The 20,645-nt window shown below is 44.3% G+C and overlaps 1 protein-coding gene across 11 annotated transcripts in view; it reads right to left on the reverse strand.

The window, feature by feature from the left end:
• The window catches only part of LOC110489369 (pumilio homolog 1), a 69,574-nt gene that overhangs the window by 48,330 nt on the left and 599 nt on the right, over positions 1-20,645 (reverse strand). For 5 of the 11 annotated variants that reach the window (XR_016493489.1, XR_016493488.1, XR_016493487.1 and 2 more), the window contains exons 2-6: positions 12,486-12,658; positions 12,195-12,317; positions 3,010-3,078; positions 2,595-2,700; positions 1,793-1,983 (exon numbers count right to left, since the gene is read on the reverse strand). Coding sequence is in view for 8 of the 11 variants with exons in the window: in XM_036971531.2 (XP_036827426.2) it covers positions 1,793-1,983; positions 2,595-2,700; positions 3,010-3,078; positions 12,195-12,317; positions 12,486-12,647 (651 nt within the window). In the remaining 3 variants the exon portion in view is untranslated. Of the gene's footprint in view, positions 1-1,792; positions 1,984-2,594; positions 2,701-3,009; positions 3,079-12,194; positions 12,335-12,485; positions 12,659-20,645 lie in introns of all 11 variants that reach the window. The other 6 variants (XM_036971535.2, XM_036971533.2, XM_090227474.1 and 3 more) reach the window with 3 other exon arrangements.

Genomic DNA, 20,645 nt, shown 5'->3' on the forward strand with positions numbered 1-20,645 from the left:
GAGAGAGAGAGATCTAAAGAGACAGAGAGAGAGAGATCTAAAGAGACAGAGAGAGAGAGAGAGATCTAAAGAGACAGAGAGAGAGAGAGAGATCTAAAGAGACAGAGAGAGAGAGAGATCTAAAGAGACAGAGAGAGAGAGAGATCTAAAGAGACAGAGAGAGAGAGAGATCTAAAGAGACAGAGAGAGAGAGATCTAAAGAGACAGAGAGAGAGAGAGATCTAAAGAGACAGAGAGAGAGAGAGATCTAAAGAGACAGAGAGAGAGAGAGATCTAAAGAGACAGAGAGAGAGAGATCTAAACGAGACACAGAGAGAGAGATCTAAACGAGACAGAGAGAGCTCTAACGAGACACAGAGAGATGTTAAAGGAATTAAATTGCTCTGTTTTAACACCCAATTAAAATTAACACTCTGTCAATTCATAAGGATTTGTAAGACCCTTATTCTATAATAATGGACAGAGCCCAGTCTTAAAGTCAATCAGCAGAGTTTATTCACAAGAGTACTGAATACGATACAGTTTACCACAAGTTATAAACTGAAAATGACGTCCTTAGTTTCAGCACCAACCCGTGCCATCTCCGTTCCAGTACAAAGGCTGTATCTCAAGCCTTCCCACATCCGTCTCCCTACCAATTTAATATAATTTACGAGCCAAGGTCTTCACGTGTAGATAAGCATTCTAGCCAGTCTGAAGATATCGTTCATTCATTTCTACCAAGGAACAGACAATCATTGTTCTAACTCTTGACCACATTCACACACATTATATTCAGTACTGGGATCAAGAAAGAAAACTCATACATATACAGCAACATAATAGTATTCTGATTAGTACATATACAGTAACATAATAGTATTCTGATTAGTCAGTCCTGATTGAAATGTATACATAATTAGTCATCATTGATAAAAATTCCCTTAACAAGAGAGAGATCTAAAGCGACACAGAGAGAGAGATCTAAAGAGACACAGAGAGAGAGATCTAAAGAGACACAGAGATAGAGATCTAAAGACACAGAGAGAGAGATCTAAAGAGACAGAGAGAGAGAGAGACAGATCTAAACAAGACACAGAGAGAGAGATCTAAATGAGACAGAGCGAGAGAGATCTAAACAAGACACAGAGAGAGAGATCTAAATGAGAGATCTAAAGACACAGAGAGAGAGATCTAAATGAGACAGAGAGAGATCTAAATGAGACAGAGAGAGATCTAAATGAGACAGAGAGAGATCTAAACAAGACACAGAGAGAGAGAGATCTAAATGAGACAGAGAGATCTAAACAAGACACAGAGAGAGAGAGATCTAAATGAGACAGAGAGAGCTCTAACGAGACACAGAGAGAGAGAGAGAGCTCTAACGAGACACAGAGAGAGAGAGAGAGCTCTAACGAGACACAGAGAGAGAGATCTAAAGAGACAGAGAGAGATCTAAAGAGACAGAGAGAGAGATATAAAGAGACAGAGAGAGAGATAGAGAGATATAAAGAGAGAGAGAGAGATATAAAGAGACAGAGAGAGAGAGAGAGAGAGAGAGATCTAAATGAGACAGATCTAACGAGACACAGAGAGAGAGAGCTCTAACGAGACACAGAGCGAGAGATCTAAAGAGACACAGAGAGAGAGATCTAAAGAGACAGAGAGAGAGATCTAAACGAGACCACGTATGCAGTATAACCCAGTGCCGTAAGGAGTCCAGGTTGCCAGTGGTGAAGATGGGTCAGCATTGATGATCTATGTAGACATATGAATTGAATGATGGGAGTGTAAATGAACGTAGGCTACTTACGAAAGGTCCCTTACGGAGGCAGGAGTCCAGTTTCTCGGCGGGAGAAGAGGAGAGGACGTATTCTACCATACTGACTCCCAAGCCCCCGCTCTCTGACCGCGGCGACATCACTGACCCGCCCACCTCCCCGCCGCCATGGAAACCCCCACCCGGCCGATGAGACACCATGATTGGCTGAGACACCAAGTGGTCTGGTAGAGGAGAAAGAAAAAGAGACCTATTGTCAAACTGCCAAGCACACGTACACATTTGGCTGGGCACTCATTGGTGTTTCAACCCAGGGGCTGGGCACTCATTGGTGTTTCAACCCAGGGGCTGGGCACTCATTGGTGTTTCAACCCAGGGGCTGGGCACTCATTGGTGTTTCAACCCAGGGGCTGGGCACTCATTGGTGTTTCAACCCAGGGGCTGGGCACCCATTGGTGTTTCAACCCAGGGGCTGGGCACTCATTGGTGTTTCAACCCAGGGGCTGGGCACCCATTGGTGTTTCAACCCAGGGGCTGGGCACTCATTGGTGTTTCAACCCAGGGGCTGGGCACCCATTGGTGTTTCAACCCAGGGGCTGGGCACCCATTGGTGTTTCAACCCAGGGGCTGGGCACCCATTGGTGTTTCAACCCAGGGGCTGGGCACCCATTGGTGTTTCAACCCAGGGGCTGGGCACTCATTGGTGTTTCAACCCAGGGGCTGGGCACTCATTGGTGTTTCAACCCAGGGGCTGGGCACTCATTGGTGTTTCAACCCAGGGGCTGGGCACTCATTGGTGTTTCAACCCAGGGGCTGGGCTCACTCTCGAGCTTACCTGTGGCCCCCCATGCGCTGCCCCTCCACTGGTCCAGGAAGATCCCCTTTGGTCCATCTTTTCCAGCTTCGTCACTCTCCCAAAACTTCTTACCTGTCAAAAGCTGCTGTAAAAAGGAGAGGGGGAGGGGAGAGAAAGAGATGGAGAAAGACAGAAAGAGAAAGGGAGGAGAGAAACAGAAAGAGGAACAAGAGAAAAAAAGAGAGAGAGAGAGAGAGAGAGAGAGAATATTGAAAGAAAGAGAAGTGAAAGAAGTGTCAGGGCGTTTTCCTCGGAATGACTAAATATAGCAGCAGGATTTATGGGTTACTTTATTCTGGGCTACAGTGCTCTTCCTACCACTATCACATGGCCTTCTGTAGGCTGAATGTCTATGGTCCTCTATCTACTTGACCTGTAACCCCTGACCCCTTACCTCTCCCATGGCACGCCCCTCTAGAGCCAGAGCCTGGAAATCATGGTTCAGCTCATCCATCGACCGCCCCTGAAGAGAGAGACCAGGTTATAACACTAGAGACCAGGTTATAACAACACTACACTACAGAGACCAGGTTATAACTACACCTACAGAGACCAGGTTATAACAACGCTACACCTACAGAGACCAGGTTATAACAACGCTACACTACAGAGACCAGGTTATAACAACGCTACACTACAGAGACCAGGTTATAACAACACTACACTACAGAGACCAGGTTATAACAACACTACACTACAGAGACCAGGTTATAACAACACTACACTACAGAGACCAGGTTATAACAACACTACACTACAGAGACCAGGTTATAACAACACTACACTACAGAGACCAGGTTATAACAACACTACACTACAGAGACCAGGTTATAACAACACTACACTACAGAGACCAGGTTATAACAACACTACACTACAGAGACCAGGTTATAACAACACTACACTACAGAGACCAGGTTATAACAACACTACACTACAGAGACCAGGTTATAACAACACTACACTACAGAGACCAGGTTATAACAACACTACAGAGACCAGGTTATAACTACACCTACAGAGACCAGGTTATAACAACGCTACACCTACAGAGACCAGGTTATAACTACACTACAGAGACCAGGTTATAACAGCACTACAGCGACCAGGTTATAACAACACTACAGAGACCAGGTTATAACAACGCTACACCTACAGAGACCAGGTTATAACAACACACTAGAGACCAGGTTATAACACACTAGAGACCAGGTTATAACACACTAGAGACCAGGTTATAACAACGCTACACCTACAGAGACCAGGTTATAACAACACACTAGAGACCAGGTTATAACAACACACTAGAGACCAGGTTATAACAACACACTAGAGACCAGGTTATAACAACACACTAGAGACCAGGTTATAACAACACACTAGAGACCAGGTTATAACAACACTACACTACAGAGACCAGGTTATAACAACACTACACTACAGAGACCAGGTTATAACAACACCACTACAGAGACCAGGTTATAACAACACTACACTACAGAGACCAGGTTATAACAACACTACACTACAGAGACCAGGTTATAACAACACTACACTACAGAGACCAGGTTATAACAACACTACACTACAGAGACCAGGTTATAACAACACTACACTACAGAGACCAGGTCATAACTACACACTAGAGACCAGGTTATAACAACACACTAGAGACCAGGTTATAACAACACACTAGAGACCAGGTTATAACAATACTACAGAGACCAGGTTATAACAATACTACAGAGACCAGGTTATAACAACACTACAGAGACCAGGTTATAACAACACACTAGAGACCAGGTTATAACAACACACTAGAGACCAGGTTATAACAACACTACACTACAGAGACCAGGTTATAACTACACCTACAGAGACCAGGTTATAAGGACACTACACTACAGAGACCAGGTTATAACAATACTACAGAGACCAGGGTATAACAACACACTAGAGACCAGGTTATAACAACACTACACTACAGAGACCAGATTATAACAACACCCCTACACTACAGACAGAGAGACCAGGTTAGAATAACACCCCTACACTACACCTACAGAGAGACCAGGTTAGAATAACACCCCTACATGACACTACAGAAAGAGAGACCAGGTTAGAATAACACCTACAGAGAGAGAGAGACCAGGTTATAATAACCCCCCTACACTACAGAAAGAGAGACCAGGTTAGAATAACACCCCTACACTACACCTACAGAGAGACCAGGTTAGAATAACACCCCTACACTACACCTACAGGGAGACCAGGTTAGAATAACACCTACAGAGAGACCAGGTTAGAATAACACCCCTACACTACAGACAGAGAGACCAGGTTAGAATAACACCCCTACACTACACCTACAGGGAGACCAGGTTAGAATAACACCTACAGAGAGACCAGGTTAGAATAACACCCCTACACTACACCTACAGAGAGAGACCAGGTTAGAATAACACCCCTACACTACAGACAGAGAGACCAGGTTAGAATAACACCTACAGAGAGACCAGGTTAGAATAACACCCCTACACTACAGACAGAGAGACCAGGTTAGAATAACACCCCTACACTACAGACACAGAGAGACCAGGTTAGAATAACACCTACAGAGAGAGACCAGGTTAGAATAACACCTACAGAGAGAGACCAGGTTAGAATAACACCTACAGAGAGAGACCAGGTTAGAATAACACCTACAGAGAGAGACCAGGTTAGAATAACACCTACAGAGAGAGACCAGGTTAGAATAACACCCCTACACTACAGACAGAGAGACCAGGTTAGAATAACACCCCTACACTACAGACAGAGAGCAGGTTAGAATAACACCCCTACACTACACCTACAGAGAGACCAGGTTAGAAAAACACCCCTACACTACAGACAGAGACCAGGTTAGAATAACACCCCTACACTACACCTACAGAGAGACCAGGTTAGAATAACACCCCTACACTACACCTACAGAGATACCAAGTTAGAATAACACCTACAGAGAGACCAGGTTAGAATAACACCTACAGAGAGAGACCAGGTTAGAATAACACCTACAGTGAGACCAGGTTAGAATAACACCCCTACACTACAGACAGAGAGACCAGGTTAGAATAACACCTACAGAGAGACCAGGTTAGAATAACACCCCTACACTACAGACAGAGAGACCAGGTTAGAATAACACCCCTACACTACACCTACAGAGAGACCAGGTTAGAATAACACCCCTACACTACAGACAGAGAGAACCGGGTTAGAATAACACCTACAGAGAGACCAGGTTAGAATAACACCCCTACACTACAGACAGAGAGACCAGGTTAGAATAACACCTACAGAGAGACCAGGTTAGAATAACACCCCTACACTACAGACAGAGAGACCAGGTTAGAATAACACCCCTACACTACACCTACAGACAGACCAGGTTAGAATAACACCTACAGAGAGACCAGGTTAGAATAACACCCCTACACTACAGACAGAGAGACCAGGTTAGAATAACACCCCTACACTAGACACAGAGAGACCAGGTTAGAATAACACCTACAGAGAGAGACCAGGTTAGAATAACACCTACAGAGAGAGACCAGGTTAGAATAACACCTACAGAGAGAGACCAGGTTAGAATAACACCTACAGAGAGAGACCAGGTTAGAATAACACCCCTACACTACAGACAAAGAGACCAGGTTAGATTAACACCCCTACACTACAGACAGAGAGACCAGGTTAGAATAACACCCCTACACTACAGACAGAGAGCAGGTTAGAATAACACCCCTACACTACACCTACAGAGAGACCAGGTTAGAAAAACACCCCTACACTACAGACAGAGACCAGGTTAGAATAACACCCCTACACTACAGACAGAGAGACCAGGTTAGAATAACACCCCTACACTACACCTACAGAGATACCAAGTTAGAATAACACCTACAGAGAGACCAGGTTAGAATAACACCTACAGAGAGAGACCAGGTTAGAATAACACCTACAGTGAGACCAGGTTAGAATAACACCCCTACACTACACCTACAGAGAGACCAGGTTAGAATAACACCCCTACACTACAGACAGACCAGGTTAGAATAACACCTACAGAGAGACCAGGTTAGAATAACACCCCTACACTACACCTACAGAGAGACCAGGTTAGAATAACACCCCTACACTACAGACAGAGAGACCAGGTTAGAATAACACCTACAGAGAGAGACCAGGTTAGAATAACACCTACAGAGAGGGACCAGGTTAGAATAACACCTACAGAGAGAGACCAGGTTAGAATAACACCCCTACACTACACCTACAGAGAGACCAGGTTAGAATAACACCCCTAAACTACAACTACAGGGAGACCAGGTTATAATAACATCCCTACACTACACCTACAGGGAGAGACCAGGTTAGAATAACACCCCTACACTACACCTACAGAGAGACAAGGTTAGAATAACACCCCTACACTACACCTACAGAGAGACCAGTTTAGAATAACACCTACAGAGAGACCAGGTTAGAATAACACCTACAGAGAGAGACCAGGTTAGAATAACACCCCTACACTACAGACAGAGAGACCAGGTTAGAATAACACCTACAGAGAGAGACCAGGTTAGAATAACACCCACAGAGAGACCAGGTTAGAATAACACCCCTACACTACACCTACAGAGAGACCAGTTTAGAATAACACCTACAGAGAGTCCAGGTTAGAATAACACCTACAGAGAGACCAGGTTAGAATAACACCTACAGAGAGACCAGGTTAGAATAACACCCCTACACTACAGACAGAGAGACCAGGTTAGAATAACACCCCTACACTACACCTACAGAGAGACCAGGTTAGAATAACACCCCTACACTACAGACAGAGAGACCAGGTTAGAATAACACCTACAGAGAGACCAGGTTAGAATAACACCCATACACTACAGACAGAGAGACCAGGTTAGAATAACACCTACAGAGAGACCAGGTTAGAATAACACCCCTACACTACAGACAGAGAGACCAGGTTAGAATAACACCCCTACACTACACCTAGAGAGAGACCAGGTTAGAATAACACCCCTACACTACAGACAGAACAGGTTAGAATAACACCTACAGAGAGACTAGGTTAGAATAACACCCCTACACTACAGACAGAGAGACCAGGTTAGAATAACACCCCTACACTACACCTACAGAGAGACCAGGTTAGAATAACACCCCTACACTACAGACAGAGAGACCAGGTTAGAATAACACCTACAGAGAGAGACCAGGTTAGAATAACACCTACAGAGAGAGACCAGGTTAGAATAACACCTACAGAGAGAGACCAGGGTAGAATAACACCCCTACACTACAGACAGAGAGACCAGGTTAGAATAACACCTACAGAGAGACCAGGTTAGAATAACACCCCTACACTACAGACAGAGAGACCAGGTTAGAATAACACCCCTACACTACACCTACAGAGAGACCAGGTTAGAATAACACCCCTACACTACAGACAGACCAGGTTAGAATAACACCTACAGAGAGACCAGGTTAGAATAACACCCCTACACTACACCTACAGAGAGACCAGGTTAGAATAACACCCCTACACTACAGACAGAGAGACCAGGTTAGAATAACACCTACAGAGAGAGACCAGGTTAGAATAACACCTACAGAGAGAGACCAGGTTAGAATCACACCCCTACACTACAGACAGAGAGACCAGGTTAGAATAACACCCCTACACTACAGACAGAGAGCAGGTTAGAATAACACCCCTACACTACACCTACAGAGAGACCAGGTTAGAAAAACACCCCTACACTACAGACAGAGACCAGGTTAGAATAACACCCCTACACTACAGACAGAGAGACCAGGTTAGAATAACACCCCTACACTACACCTACAGAGATACCAAGTTAGAATAACACCTACAGAGAGACCAGGTTAGAATAACACCTACAGAGAGAGACCAGGTTAGAATAACACCTACAGTGAGACCAGGTTAGAATAACACCCCTACACTACAGACAGAGAGACCAGGTTAGAATAACACCTACAGAGAGACCAGGTTAGAATAACACCCCTACACTACAGACAGAGAGACCAGGTTAGAATAACACCCCTACACTACACCTACAGAGAGACCAGGTTAGAATAACACCCCTACACTACAGACAGAGAGACCAGGTTAGAATAACACCTACAGAAAGACCAGGTTAGAATAACACCCATACACTACAGACAGAGAGACCAGGTTAGAATAACACCCCTACACTACAGACAGAGAGACCAGGTTAGAATAACACCCCTACACTACACCTAGAGAGAGACCAGGTTAGAATAACACCCCTACACTACAGACAGAACAGGTTAGAATAACACCTACAGAGAGACCAGGTTAGAATAACACCCCTACACTACAGACAGAGAGACCAGGTTAGAATAACACCCCTACACTACACCTACAGAGAGACCAGGTTAGAATAACACCCCTACACAACAGACAGAGAAACCAGGTTAGAATAACACCTACAGAGAGAGACCAGGTTAGAATAACACCTACAGAGAGAGACCAGGTTAGAATAACACCTACAGAGAGAGACCAGGTTAGAATAACACCCCTACACTACAGACAGAGAGACCAGGTTAGAATAACACCTACAGAGAGACCAGGTTAGAATAACACCCCTACACTACAGACAGAGAGACCAGGTTAGAATAACACCCCTACACTACACCTACAGAGAGACCAGGTTAGAATAACACCCCTACACTACAGACAGACCAGGTTAGAATAACACCTACAGAGAGACCAGGTTAGAAAAACACCCCTACACTACACCTACAGAGAGACCAGGTTAGAATAACACCCCTACACTACAGACAGAGAGACCAGGTTAGAATAACACCTACAGAGAGAGACCAGGTTAGAATAACACCTACAGAGAGGGACCAGGTTAGAATAACACCTACAGAGAGAGACCAGGTTAGAATAACACCTACAGAGAGAGACCAGGTTAGAATAACACCCCTACACTACACCTACAGAGAGACCAGGTTAGAATAACACCCCTAAACTACAACTACAGGGAGACCAGGTTATAATAACATCCCTACACTACACCTACAGGGAGAGACCAGGTTAGAATAACACCCCTACACTACACCTACAGAGAGACAAGGTTAGAATAACACCCCTACACTACACCTACAGAGAGACCAGTTTAGAATAACACCTACAGAGAGACCAGGTTAGAATAACACCTACAGAGAGAGACCAGGTTAGAATAACACCCCTACACTACAGACAGAGAGACCAGGTTAGAATAACACCTAGAGAGAGACCAGGTTAGAATAACACCCACAGAGAGACCAGGTTAGAATAACACCCCTACACTACAGACAGAACAGGTTAGAATAACACCTACAGAGAGACCAGGTTAGAATAACACCCCTACACTACAGACAGAGAGACCAGGTTAGAATAACACCCCTACACTACACCTACAGAGAGACCAGGTTAGAATAACACCCCTACACAACAGACAGAGAAACCAGGTTAGAATAACACCTACAGAGAGAGACCAGGTTAGAATAACACCTACAGAGAGAGACCAGGTTATAATAACACCCCTACACTACAGAAAGAGAGACCAGGTTAGAATAACACCCCTACGCTACAGACAGAGAGACCAGGTTAGAATAACACCTACAGAGAGACCAGGTTAGAATAACACCCCTACACTACACCTACAGCGAGACCAGGTTAGAATAACACCCCTACACTACACCTACAGGGAGACTAGGTTATAATAACACCCCTACACTACACCTACAGGGAGAGACCAGGTTAGAATAACACCCCTACACTACACCTACAGGTTAGAATAACACCCCTACACTACACCTACAGAGAGACCAGGTTAGAATAACACCCCTACACTACACCTACAGAGAGACCAGTTTAGAATAACACCTACAGAGAGAGACCAGGTTATAAAAACACCCCTACACTACACCTACAGGGAGAGACCAGGTTAGAATAACACCCCTACACTACACCTACAGGGAGAGACCAGGTTAGAATAACACCCCTACACTACACCTACAGAGAGACCAGTTTAGAATAACACCTACAGAGAGACCAGTTTAGAATAACACCTACAGAGAGACCAGGTTAGAATAACACCTACAGAAAGAGACCAGGTTAGAATAACACCCACAGAGAGACCAGGTTAGAATAACACTCCTACACTACACCCACAGAGAGACCAGGTTATAATAACACCCCTACACTACAGAAAGAGAGACCAGGTTAGAATAACACCTACAGAGAGAGACCAGGTTAGAATAACACCTACAGAGAGAGACCAGGTTATAATAACACCCCTACACTACAGAAAGAGAGACCAGGTTAGAATAACACCCCTACACTACACCTACAGAGAGACCAGGTTAGAATAACACCCCTACACTACAGACAGAGAGACCAGGTTAGAATAACACCTACAGAGGGAGACCCGATTAGAATAACACCCCTACACTACAGACAGAGAGACCAGGTTAGAATAACATCCCTACACTACACCTACAGAGAGACCAGGTTAGAATAACACCTACAGAGAGAGACCAGGTTAGAATAACACCTACAGAGAGAGACCAGGTTAGAATAACACCCCTACACTACAGAAAGAGAGACCAGGTTAGAATAACACCCCTACACTACACCTACAGAGAGACCAGGTTAGAATAACACCCCTACACTACACCTACAGGGAGAGACCAGGTTAAGATAACACCCCTACACTACACCTACAGAGAGACCAGGTTAGAATAACACCCCTACACTACAGAGAGACCAGGTTAGAATAACACCCCTACACTACAGAGAGAGACCAGGTTAGAATAACACCCCTACACTTCACCTACAGAGAGAGACCAGGTTAGAATAACACCCCTACACTACAGACAGAGAGACCAGGTTAGAATAACACCTACAGAGAGACCAGGTTAGAATAACACCCCTACACTACAGACAGAGAGACCAGGTTAGAATAACACCTACAGAGAGAGACCAGGTTAGAATAACACCCCTACACTACAGACAGAGAGAGACCAGGTTAGAATAACACCCCTACACTACAGACAGAGACCAGGTTAGAATAACACCCCTACACTACAGACAGAGACCAGGTTAGAATAACACCCCTACACTACAGACAGAGAGACCAGGTTAGAATAACACCCCTACACTACACCTACAGAGAGACCAGGTTAGAATAACACCTACAGAGGGAGACCAGGTTAGAATAACACCCCTACACTACAGACAGAGAGAGACCAGGTTAGAATAATACCTACAGAGGGAGACCAGGTTAGAATAACACCCCTACACTACAGACAGAGAGAGACCAGGTTAGAATAATACCTGCAGAGGGAGACCCGATTAGAATAACATCCCTACACTACAGCAAGAGGGGCAAGATTACACTCAGAGAGACTGTCAGTAAAGAGTAGGCCCATAAACTCAAAACCTAGACCATTTTTCTGATTTTACACCAGTACCTGGCTGTCGTGGATATTCTCCCCAGTGGGCCAGCGGTGTTTGCCAGGCTGCTCTCCGTGCTGCCGCTGGAAGCAGTAATTCACCATGGCATCATCCTGAGAGCGCCCCGTACCCGCCACGCCCTGCAGAACACACACAGCTAACATCTCTGAACATCTGTCAGTCTGTGTGACGTGTACTGCAGTCTGACATAGATTTAAAAACCTACCAGCCACTCAGAATATTATCATTATTTTAGAATACCTGCATTTGGCAGGTGTTAATTTTATGCCCTGGTCTCCATCCCTTACCTGCTGGCTTGGTGGCGGGGCATGTGGGGTCTGTCCGGCCGGGGGGGCGTGTCCTCCGCTGCTCAGCACCACCGGCATGCTGGGAGTTGAGGTTCTGAGGTGGGGGCTGAACGAGTCCTGCCAGAGCACTGCTTTACCCTTCAACACACACACGCTGCTCATTCCACCACGGCCTGAGGAAGAGACACACACCGTTAGTTGAAATATTCACACATAACCGATATATCTGACAATATTTTTTATTATTGTAGCTGAACAAAAATATCATGACATCGTGGACTGTGCTTAAAACAGCCCTCTAAATATACTCCGAAAGCATATTTCTTAAAGAGCCACTGAACACGCCAATTGGCCAATTCCGCATTTGGTTAGTGATGTTTGAGACACTGTACAAGCGAAAGCCTATTTCAATCTTTCAAAATCCAATTTCTATCTATATCTATCTATGTTTATTTATATATATATATAATATATATATATATATAATATATATATAATATATATATAATATATATATATATATATATATATATATAATATATATATATATATATATATAATATATATATATATATATATCTACATACACACACACACACACAGTGGGGGGGAAAAGTATTTAGTCAGCCACCAATTGTGCAAGTTCTCCCACTTTAAAAGATGAGAGAGGCCTGTAATTTTCATCATAGGTACACTTCAACTATGACAGACAAAATGAGAAAAAAAAATCCAGAAAATCACATTGTAGGATTTTCAATGAATTTATTTGCAAATTATGGTGGAAAATAAGTATTTGGTCACCTACAAACAAGCAAGATTTCTGGCTCTCACAGACCTGTAACAACTTCTTTAAGAGGCTCCTCTGTCCTCCACTCGTTACCTGTATTAATGGCACCTGTTTGAACTTATCAGTATAAAATACACCTGTCCACAATGCTTCTTACGATTACAGGCCTCTCTCATCTTTTTAAGTGGGAGAACTTGCACAATTGGTGGCTGACTAAATACTTTTTTGCCCCACTGTATATTGACAAAAAACAGATTCCATATGGGATTGAGTGATGGGGCTTTGCACAGATGGGGTCCTATCTATGGCGGGGCGGCAGGCAGGCCTCTGCACTCTAGTTATGAATGAGTCGCCCTCAGCCATACGGACGCATTAAAATATATATATATAGATATATATATATATATTACACCTTTATTTAACCAGGTAGGCCAGTTGAGAACAAGTTCTCATTTACAACTGTGACCTGGCCAAGATAAAGCAAAGCAGTGTGACAAAAAAACAACACAGCTACACAAACAAACGTACAGTCAATAACACAATAGAAAATTCTGTATACAGTGTGTGCAAATGAATGAGGTAAGGCAATAAATAAGGCCAATAGTGGCGAAGTAATGACAATGACCAGCAGTGATGTGCAGATGAGGATGTGCAAGTGGATATACTGGTGTGAAAAAGAGCAGAAAAAACATAACAAATATGGGAACGAGGTAGGTAGTTGGTTGGATGGGCTATTTACAGATGGGCTGTGTACAGCTGCAGCGATCGGTAAGCTGCCCTGACAGCTGACGCTTAAAGTTAGTAGAGGGAGATATGTCTCCAACTTCAGTGATTTTTGTAATTAGTTTGCATTGAGTATGATACACCGAGAAGAACTGTCAGCAAAAGAGCTAAGAGCACAGAACTCTGAGACCGCATCCACTGCGCACACCCCCCTGTTATCAAAAACCCATCAGAGCATGAGAATGTTCCATTTCACTCCGGTCATCCCTACTGCCTCTGATCTGGTGGACTCACTACACACCAATTCTTTGTTTGTAAATTATGTCTGAGTGTTGGAGTATGCCCCTGGTTGTCCGTAAAAAAAATGTTTTAAATAAATTTAAAAAATCATTGGTTTTGTAGCATAAACTGGGAATTTAATTTTTTTCACTGATATGACTGTCTGTTTGTTTCATATCTGCAAAGTAGTTAAAACACTGTCAGTTCCACTTTCAGGTGTAGATGTCCCAAGGATCCCGGATAGCAATAACCCTCAGTGAATGGAGTCAAGTACTCTCCCACTGCTGGCTCGATAGGGGTGGTAAATGTACATCCGAACCAGTCCTTGACAACCCATATATTGAAACTTAGCAACGAAGTGCTATGTTGTGTTTTCTTAGTGTCTCTGAAAACATCTGAATGACAGAGTCAGAGCTTGAGGAATAAATACCCTTCGCAAAGAGCAATTATAAAAACTGGTTGGTTCCAGCCTTTAATGTATATCGTATTCCACAGGTATGACAAAACATTTCTTTTTACAACTCTAATTACATTGGTAACCAGTTTATAATAGCAATAAGGCACCTCAGGGGTTTGTGGTATATGGCCAATATACCATGGCTAAGGGCTGTGTCCAGGCACTCCGCGTTGCGTCGTGGAACTAAAAACAGCTCTTAGCCATGGTATATTGGCCATATACACCACACCTCCGCAGGCCTTATTGATTAATTATAACATGCCAGATTTAGAGGGCTTCACTAAGGGGCTGTAACATTAACGTTGCCACGACGATGACGATGTTCTTAGCACGCCACTTGTTTTACATTTACACCCTAGCGTGGCGCTTCACCTCAGGACACCCTAGCGTGGCGCTTCACCTCAGGACACCCTAGCGTGGCGCTTCACCTCAGGACACCCTAGCGTGGCGCTTCACCTCAGGACACCCTAGCGTGGCGCTTCACCTCAGGACACCCTAGCGTGGCGCTTCACCTCAGGACACCCTAGCGTGGCGCTTCACCTCAGGACACCCTAGCGTGGCGCTTCACCTCAGGACACCCTAGCGTGGCGCTTCACCTCAGGACACCCTAGCGTGGCGCTTCACCTCAGGACACCCTACTGTGGCACTTCACCTCAGGACACCCTACCGTGGCACTTCATCTAACAGTATACGGCCAGTGAACATTTTAGGCTCTTTATTGAGCTGGCAAGCTTGTATCTACTCACCGTAGAAGCAGTAACAGTTAGTTACTCTCCTCTCCAACTAGCGTAGATGTGTTGGGTGATAAGTGTCCGGTTTGAAGCGCGACAGAGGAAGATCGTCTCACAGCCATGTAAAGACTGTCCCCCACTTAAACGGCGATACAAATAAATCTGTAAAAGTCTTGTAACGGCTGATAATATCGGTCTGGCTCTAGTTACACACACACACACACACAACTCAAACTACACTCCTTTTAAACAAAATCTAGAATGGATTCACACACAGACTTGCAGGGACTGCAATCAACATTTTGATCCACCAGCTAGTGTTGTCGTTTATTTTTTTTATTTTATTTTTTTTTTGTGTCTTTTATTTTTTTTTGCAATTTGACTGACAACATATTCTAAGTGGTTTAATGTCTGGAGTACTGGAGCTAAATGTATAGTTTACAACACCATCCTCTGTCCCAAATGAATAGGAAACATTATCGGCACCTAATTCCTTCTAATTATACCGTGCCAATCGTTCCGATTCATTTGTGGTTGAGGCCTGAATATTTCTACTAATGAGAAATTTGAGTTACATTTGAGTTATGAAAACATCTGACCAACTTACATATTAAAGAGGGGAGGGGGGGGGGGTCCCTTTATCTTCATACACAGCATGTTGTGAATCACACCCACACAGTGTCACAAACACACCCACACAGCCTAGCCCCAGAGGAAAGAAGGAGGTCAAATTCCATCAACATCATACTGACTCGCGTGGTGGTGTCCATGTTCGACTTAACTGACAGTATGAAATGGAACTAAAAACCCGATTCCTTTTCTCAGGGAAAAAAATAATAATAATAATAAAACATTTGGGGAGATATATAAATGAAAAGTTCAGACAAATTTGGTCTACTTCACTGTCAGTTTTGTCCTAGTTTGGTTGAATGTAAAACAAAATCAGAATACAGGAAGCCCATTAGAGCCACTATTAATTCATTTGTTGCCATTCTATGTTCATACAACATATTTAGACCATTTATTATTTAGAAAACATAAAATACCGAACAAATAAGAAATATTTTGTGTTATGATATTTTGGCGATGTCGCCCAGCCTACCACTAGTCTATTACCTTTCACTAGTTACAGACGGTGTGGTGTGAAGGTAGCTCGGCCATGTAGGTAGGAAACAGAACTCAGGTGTAACTTACAGCCTATTGGTTTGGTTTAGTTCACCATAAGTAATATGTAGGCCTACATTACAGTTTAGACAGAAACACAGTCTCTGACAGTTATAATGTAAAGATGGCCACGAACAACATGGCTGATGTTTTACATTCTCCCAAAACAAATGTGCAAATTATTTTATTTTAATTTTGTGTAAAAAAAAAAAATTGTTTTACTTATTGTGTAGATAATGTTGCTGCTACCATCTTATGACAGAAAATACCTTCTGGACATCAGAAAAGTGATTACTCACCGCGGACTGGAAGAAACGTTTTCCTTTAACGAGTCGGACGAGAAGGATATCCTGCTTTCACTGGAACAGGCCCAGATCCACGCCTTTTGCGTGAAGAAAAGACACCGGAAAAGGGGACGCAGATCGGGGATCCTTCCGGGGATCCTTCCGGGGATCCTTCCGGGGATCCTTCCGGGGATCCTTCCGGGAATCCGGAGGCGAGCGAGTAAACTCCCAATGCCTTCCATTCTTCTTGCTAACGTGCAATCGTTGGAAAATAAAATTGATGACCAACTATTAAGATTATCCTACCAACGGGACATTAAAAACTGTAACATCTTATGTTTCACCGAGACGTGGCTGAACAAAGAAACGGACAATATAGAGCTGGCAGGATTTTCCAAGCACCGGCAGAACAGAGACGCTACCTCTGGTAAGACGAGGGGTGGGGGTGTGTGTCTATTTGTCAATAACAGCTGGTGCGCAATGTCTAATATTGAAGAAGTCTTGAGGTATTTCTCGCCTGAGGTAGAGTACCTTATGATAAGCTGTCGACCACACTATCTACTAAGAGAGTTCTCATATTATTCGTAGCCGTCTATTTACCACCACTGAACGATCGCACTAAGACCGCACTCAACCAACTCTATAAGGCCATAAGAAAAGAAGAAAATCCTCACCGAGAAGAGGCACTCCTAGTCTCCGGGGACTTTAAATGCAGGCAAACTTAAATCAGCTTTACCAAATTGTTTACCAGCATGTCACCGGTGCAACCAGTGGGGAAAAAAAATCCTAGACTACGTTTACTCCACACACAGAGATGGATACATAGCTCTCCCCCGCCCTCCATTTGGCAAATCTGACCATTACTCTATACTTCGGATTCCTGCTTACAAGCAAAAATTTAAGCAGAAAGTACCCGTGACTCGCTCAATACGGAAGTGGTCAGATGACGCAGATGCTACACTACAAGACTGGTTTGCTAGAACAGACTGGAAAATGTTCTGGGATTCATCCAATGGCATTGAGGAGTATACCACCTCAGTCACCGGCTTAATCAATAAGTGCATCGATGACGTCGTCCCCACAATGACTGTACGTACAGATCCCAAACAGAAACCATGGATTACAGGAAACATCCGCATTGAGCTAAAGGCTAGAGCTGCCGCTTTCAAGGAGCCGAAGACTAATCTGGACGCTTATAACAAATCCTGCTATGCCCTCAGACAAACCATCAAACAAACAAAGCGTCAATACAGGATTAAGATTGAATCCTACTACACCGGCTCTGACGCTCGTCGGATATGGCAGGGCTTGAAAACGATTATGGACTACAAAGGGAAACCCAGACGCGAGCTGCCCAGTGACGCGAGCAGACGAGCTAAATGCCTTTTATGCTCACTTCAAGGCAAGCAACACTGAAGCATGCACAAGAGCACCAGCTGTTCTGGATGAATGTGTGTGAATGCTCTCAGTAGCCTATGTGAACAAAACCTTTAAACAGGTCAACATTCACAAAGCCGCTAGGCCAGACGGATTACCAGGACGTGTACTCAAAGAACGCGCAGACCAACTGTCAAGTGTCCTCACTGACATTTTCAACCTCTCCCTGACCGTCTGTAATACCTACATGTTTCAAGCAGACCACCAGAGTCCCTGTGCCCAAGGAAGTGAAGGTAACCTGCCTAAATGAGTACCAACCCGTGGCACTCACGTCAGTAGCCATGAAGTGCTTTGAAAGGCTGGTCATGGCTCACATCAACAGCATCCTCCCGGATACCCTAGGCCAACTCTAATTTGCAAACAGATCCACAGATGATGCACTCTGAATCGCACTCCACACTGCCCCTTCCCACCTGGACAAAAGGAACACCTACGTGAGAATGCTGTTCATCGACTACAGCTCAGCGTTCAACACCATAGTACCCACAAAGCTTTGTTTTTGTACTTAGTCCACTCCTGTATTCCCTGTTCACCCACGACTGCGTGGCCATACACAACTCCAACACCATCATTAAGTTTGTTGACGACACAACTGTGGTAGGTCTGATCACCGACCATGATGAGACGGCCTATAGGGAGGTCAGAGAACTGGCAGTGTGGTGCCAGAACAACCTCTCCCTCAATGTGAGCAAGACAAATGAGCTGATCGCGGACTTTAGGAAAAGGAGGGTCAAACGGGGCTGTAGAGAAGTGGGTTGAGAGTTTCAAGTTCCTTGGTGTCCACATCACCAACAATCTATCATGGTCCAAACAAACCAAGACAGTCGTGAAGAGGGCAGATCCTCAAAAGGTCCTACAGCTGCACCATCGAGAGCATCCTGACCGGTTGCAAACCGCCTAGTATGGTAACTGATATGACATCTGCTCGGCATCTGACCGTAAGACGCTACGGAGTGTAGTGCGTACGGCCCAGTACATCACCAGGGCCACGCTTCCTGCAATCCAGGACCTATATAATAGGTGGTGTCAGAGGAAAGCCCATAAAACTGTCAGAGACTCCAGTCACCCAAGATATAGACTGTTTTCTGTGCTACCGCACGGCAAGCAACAGCAGAGCGCCAAGTCTAGGACCAAAAGGCTCCTCAACAGCTTCTACATCCAAGTCAGACTGCTGAACAATTCATAAAAGTTGCCACCGGACAATTTACATTGACCCCCTCCTCTGAATAACTATATTCTGCAGAGCAAACATGCTTCTCTGACTTGCAGAAAATAAATCACATCAGTTTTACTCATGACCTTTCTATCTGGAACATTAACACAACGTTGTGCCCTGCTGGATGTGGCCCAGCCAGGTGATGTGGATTCCACCCACTCAACAGACAAGGGGTGTGTTCAGTCAATAAGCAAATGTTCAAGACAACCAGGTGGTCTGTTTTATTTAGCGTTCAACCCCTGCCAACCTCTGATGGACAGGAAGCCACAAAAGTATTTGGAAAATGAATATGGCAAATCGCATTACACGTCTCTCTACCTCACACACACATCCATCCATCATGGCTCAGAGGTGTACATACACAATCCTATTTTTTCTCGCTATTAATAAATGGCTGACCCTGGGTGCCTCTGGGGGAGATGGGATACGCAATAGTTTTTTTTTTTACTTTGCCAATTTTACATGCATATAATACACACCTGTGCATGTGTGAAATAGGCCCAATATAAGTACCCACCCTCGCCTCCATGCATAGAGTTATGCCATAACAAGCACGCCCCCCTCTGCAGGCAATGTTAGTTAGCCAGCCAGCTAGCTAGCTCCTGCCATCCAGACAACTACATACAAGCAAAACAAACAAATACTTCCGGTGTATTTGGGTCTGAAAATATATGTTATCCAATGCAAGCAGAAAACAAACAGCCATTAATTTCTCAGCGGTGTATGCTAGGGTAACTAGGGTAACGCAACCTCTTTGATAACATCCGGAAATCAGTAACGTTAGCGAGCAGTCTCCTCTCATCACGTTCGCCAGCCGGAAATAGCATTGTTGCCCACAACTGGATTAATCCTTATTTAATACTGTGGATCGATTATCACTGCGAACTACAGTCCTGTCCACCTGGGCCAGAACAACAAAAACGGAACATAGCTTTGTGTGTCAACTAGATAACAGTCAGTCGCCGAGGCACAACTCACACCATCCAACTAACTAAACAAATCGAGGCCAATTAAGACATGAAAATGGACGTAAGTAAATGTGTGTTTGTCTGGTTGACATATAACTAGGTAATTGCATTATC

This window comes from Oncorhynchus mykiss, chromosome 30 (assembly GCF_057628025.1).
Source record: "Oncorhynchus mykiss isolate SJ-2025 chromosome 30, ASM5762802v1, whole genome shotgun sequence".
In the NCBI taxonomy this organism is placed as follows: Eukaryota; Metazoa; Chordata; class Actinopteri; order Salmoniformes; family Salmonidae; genus Oncorhynchus; species Oncorhynchus mykiss.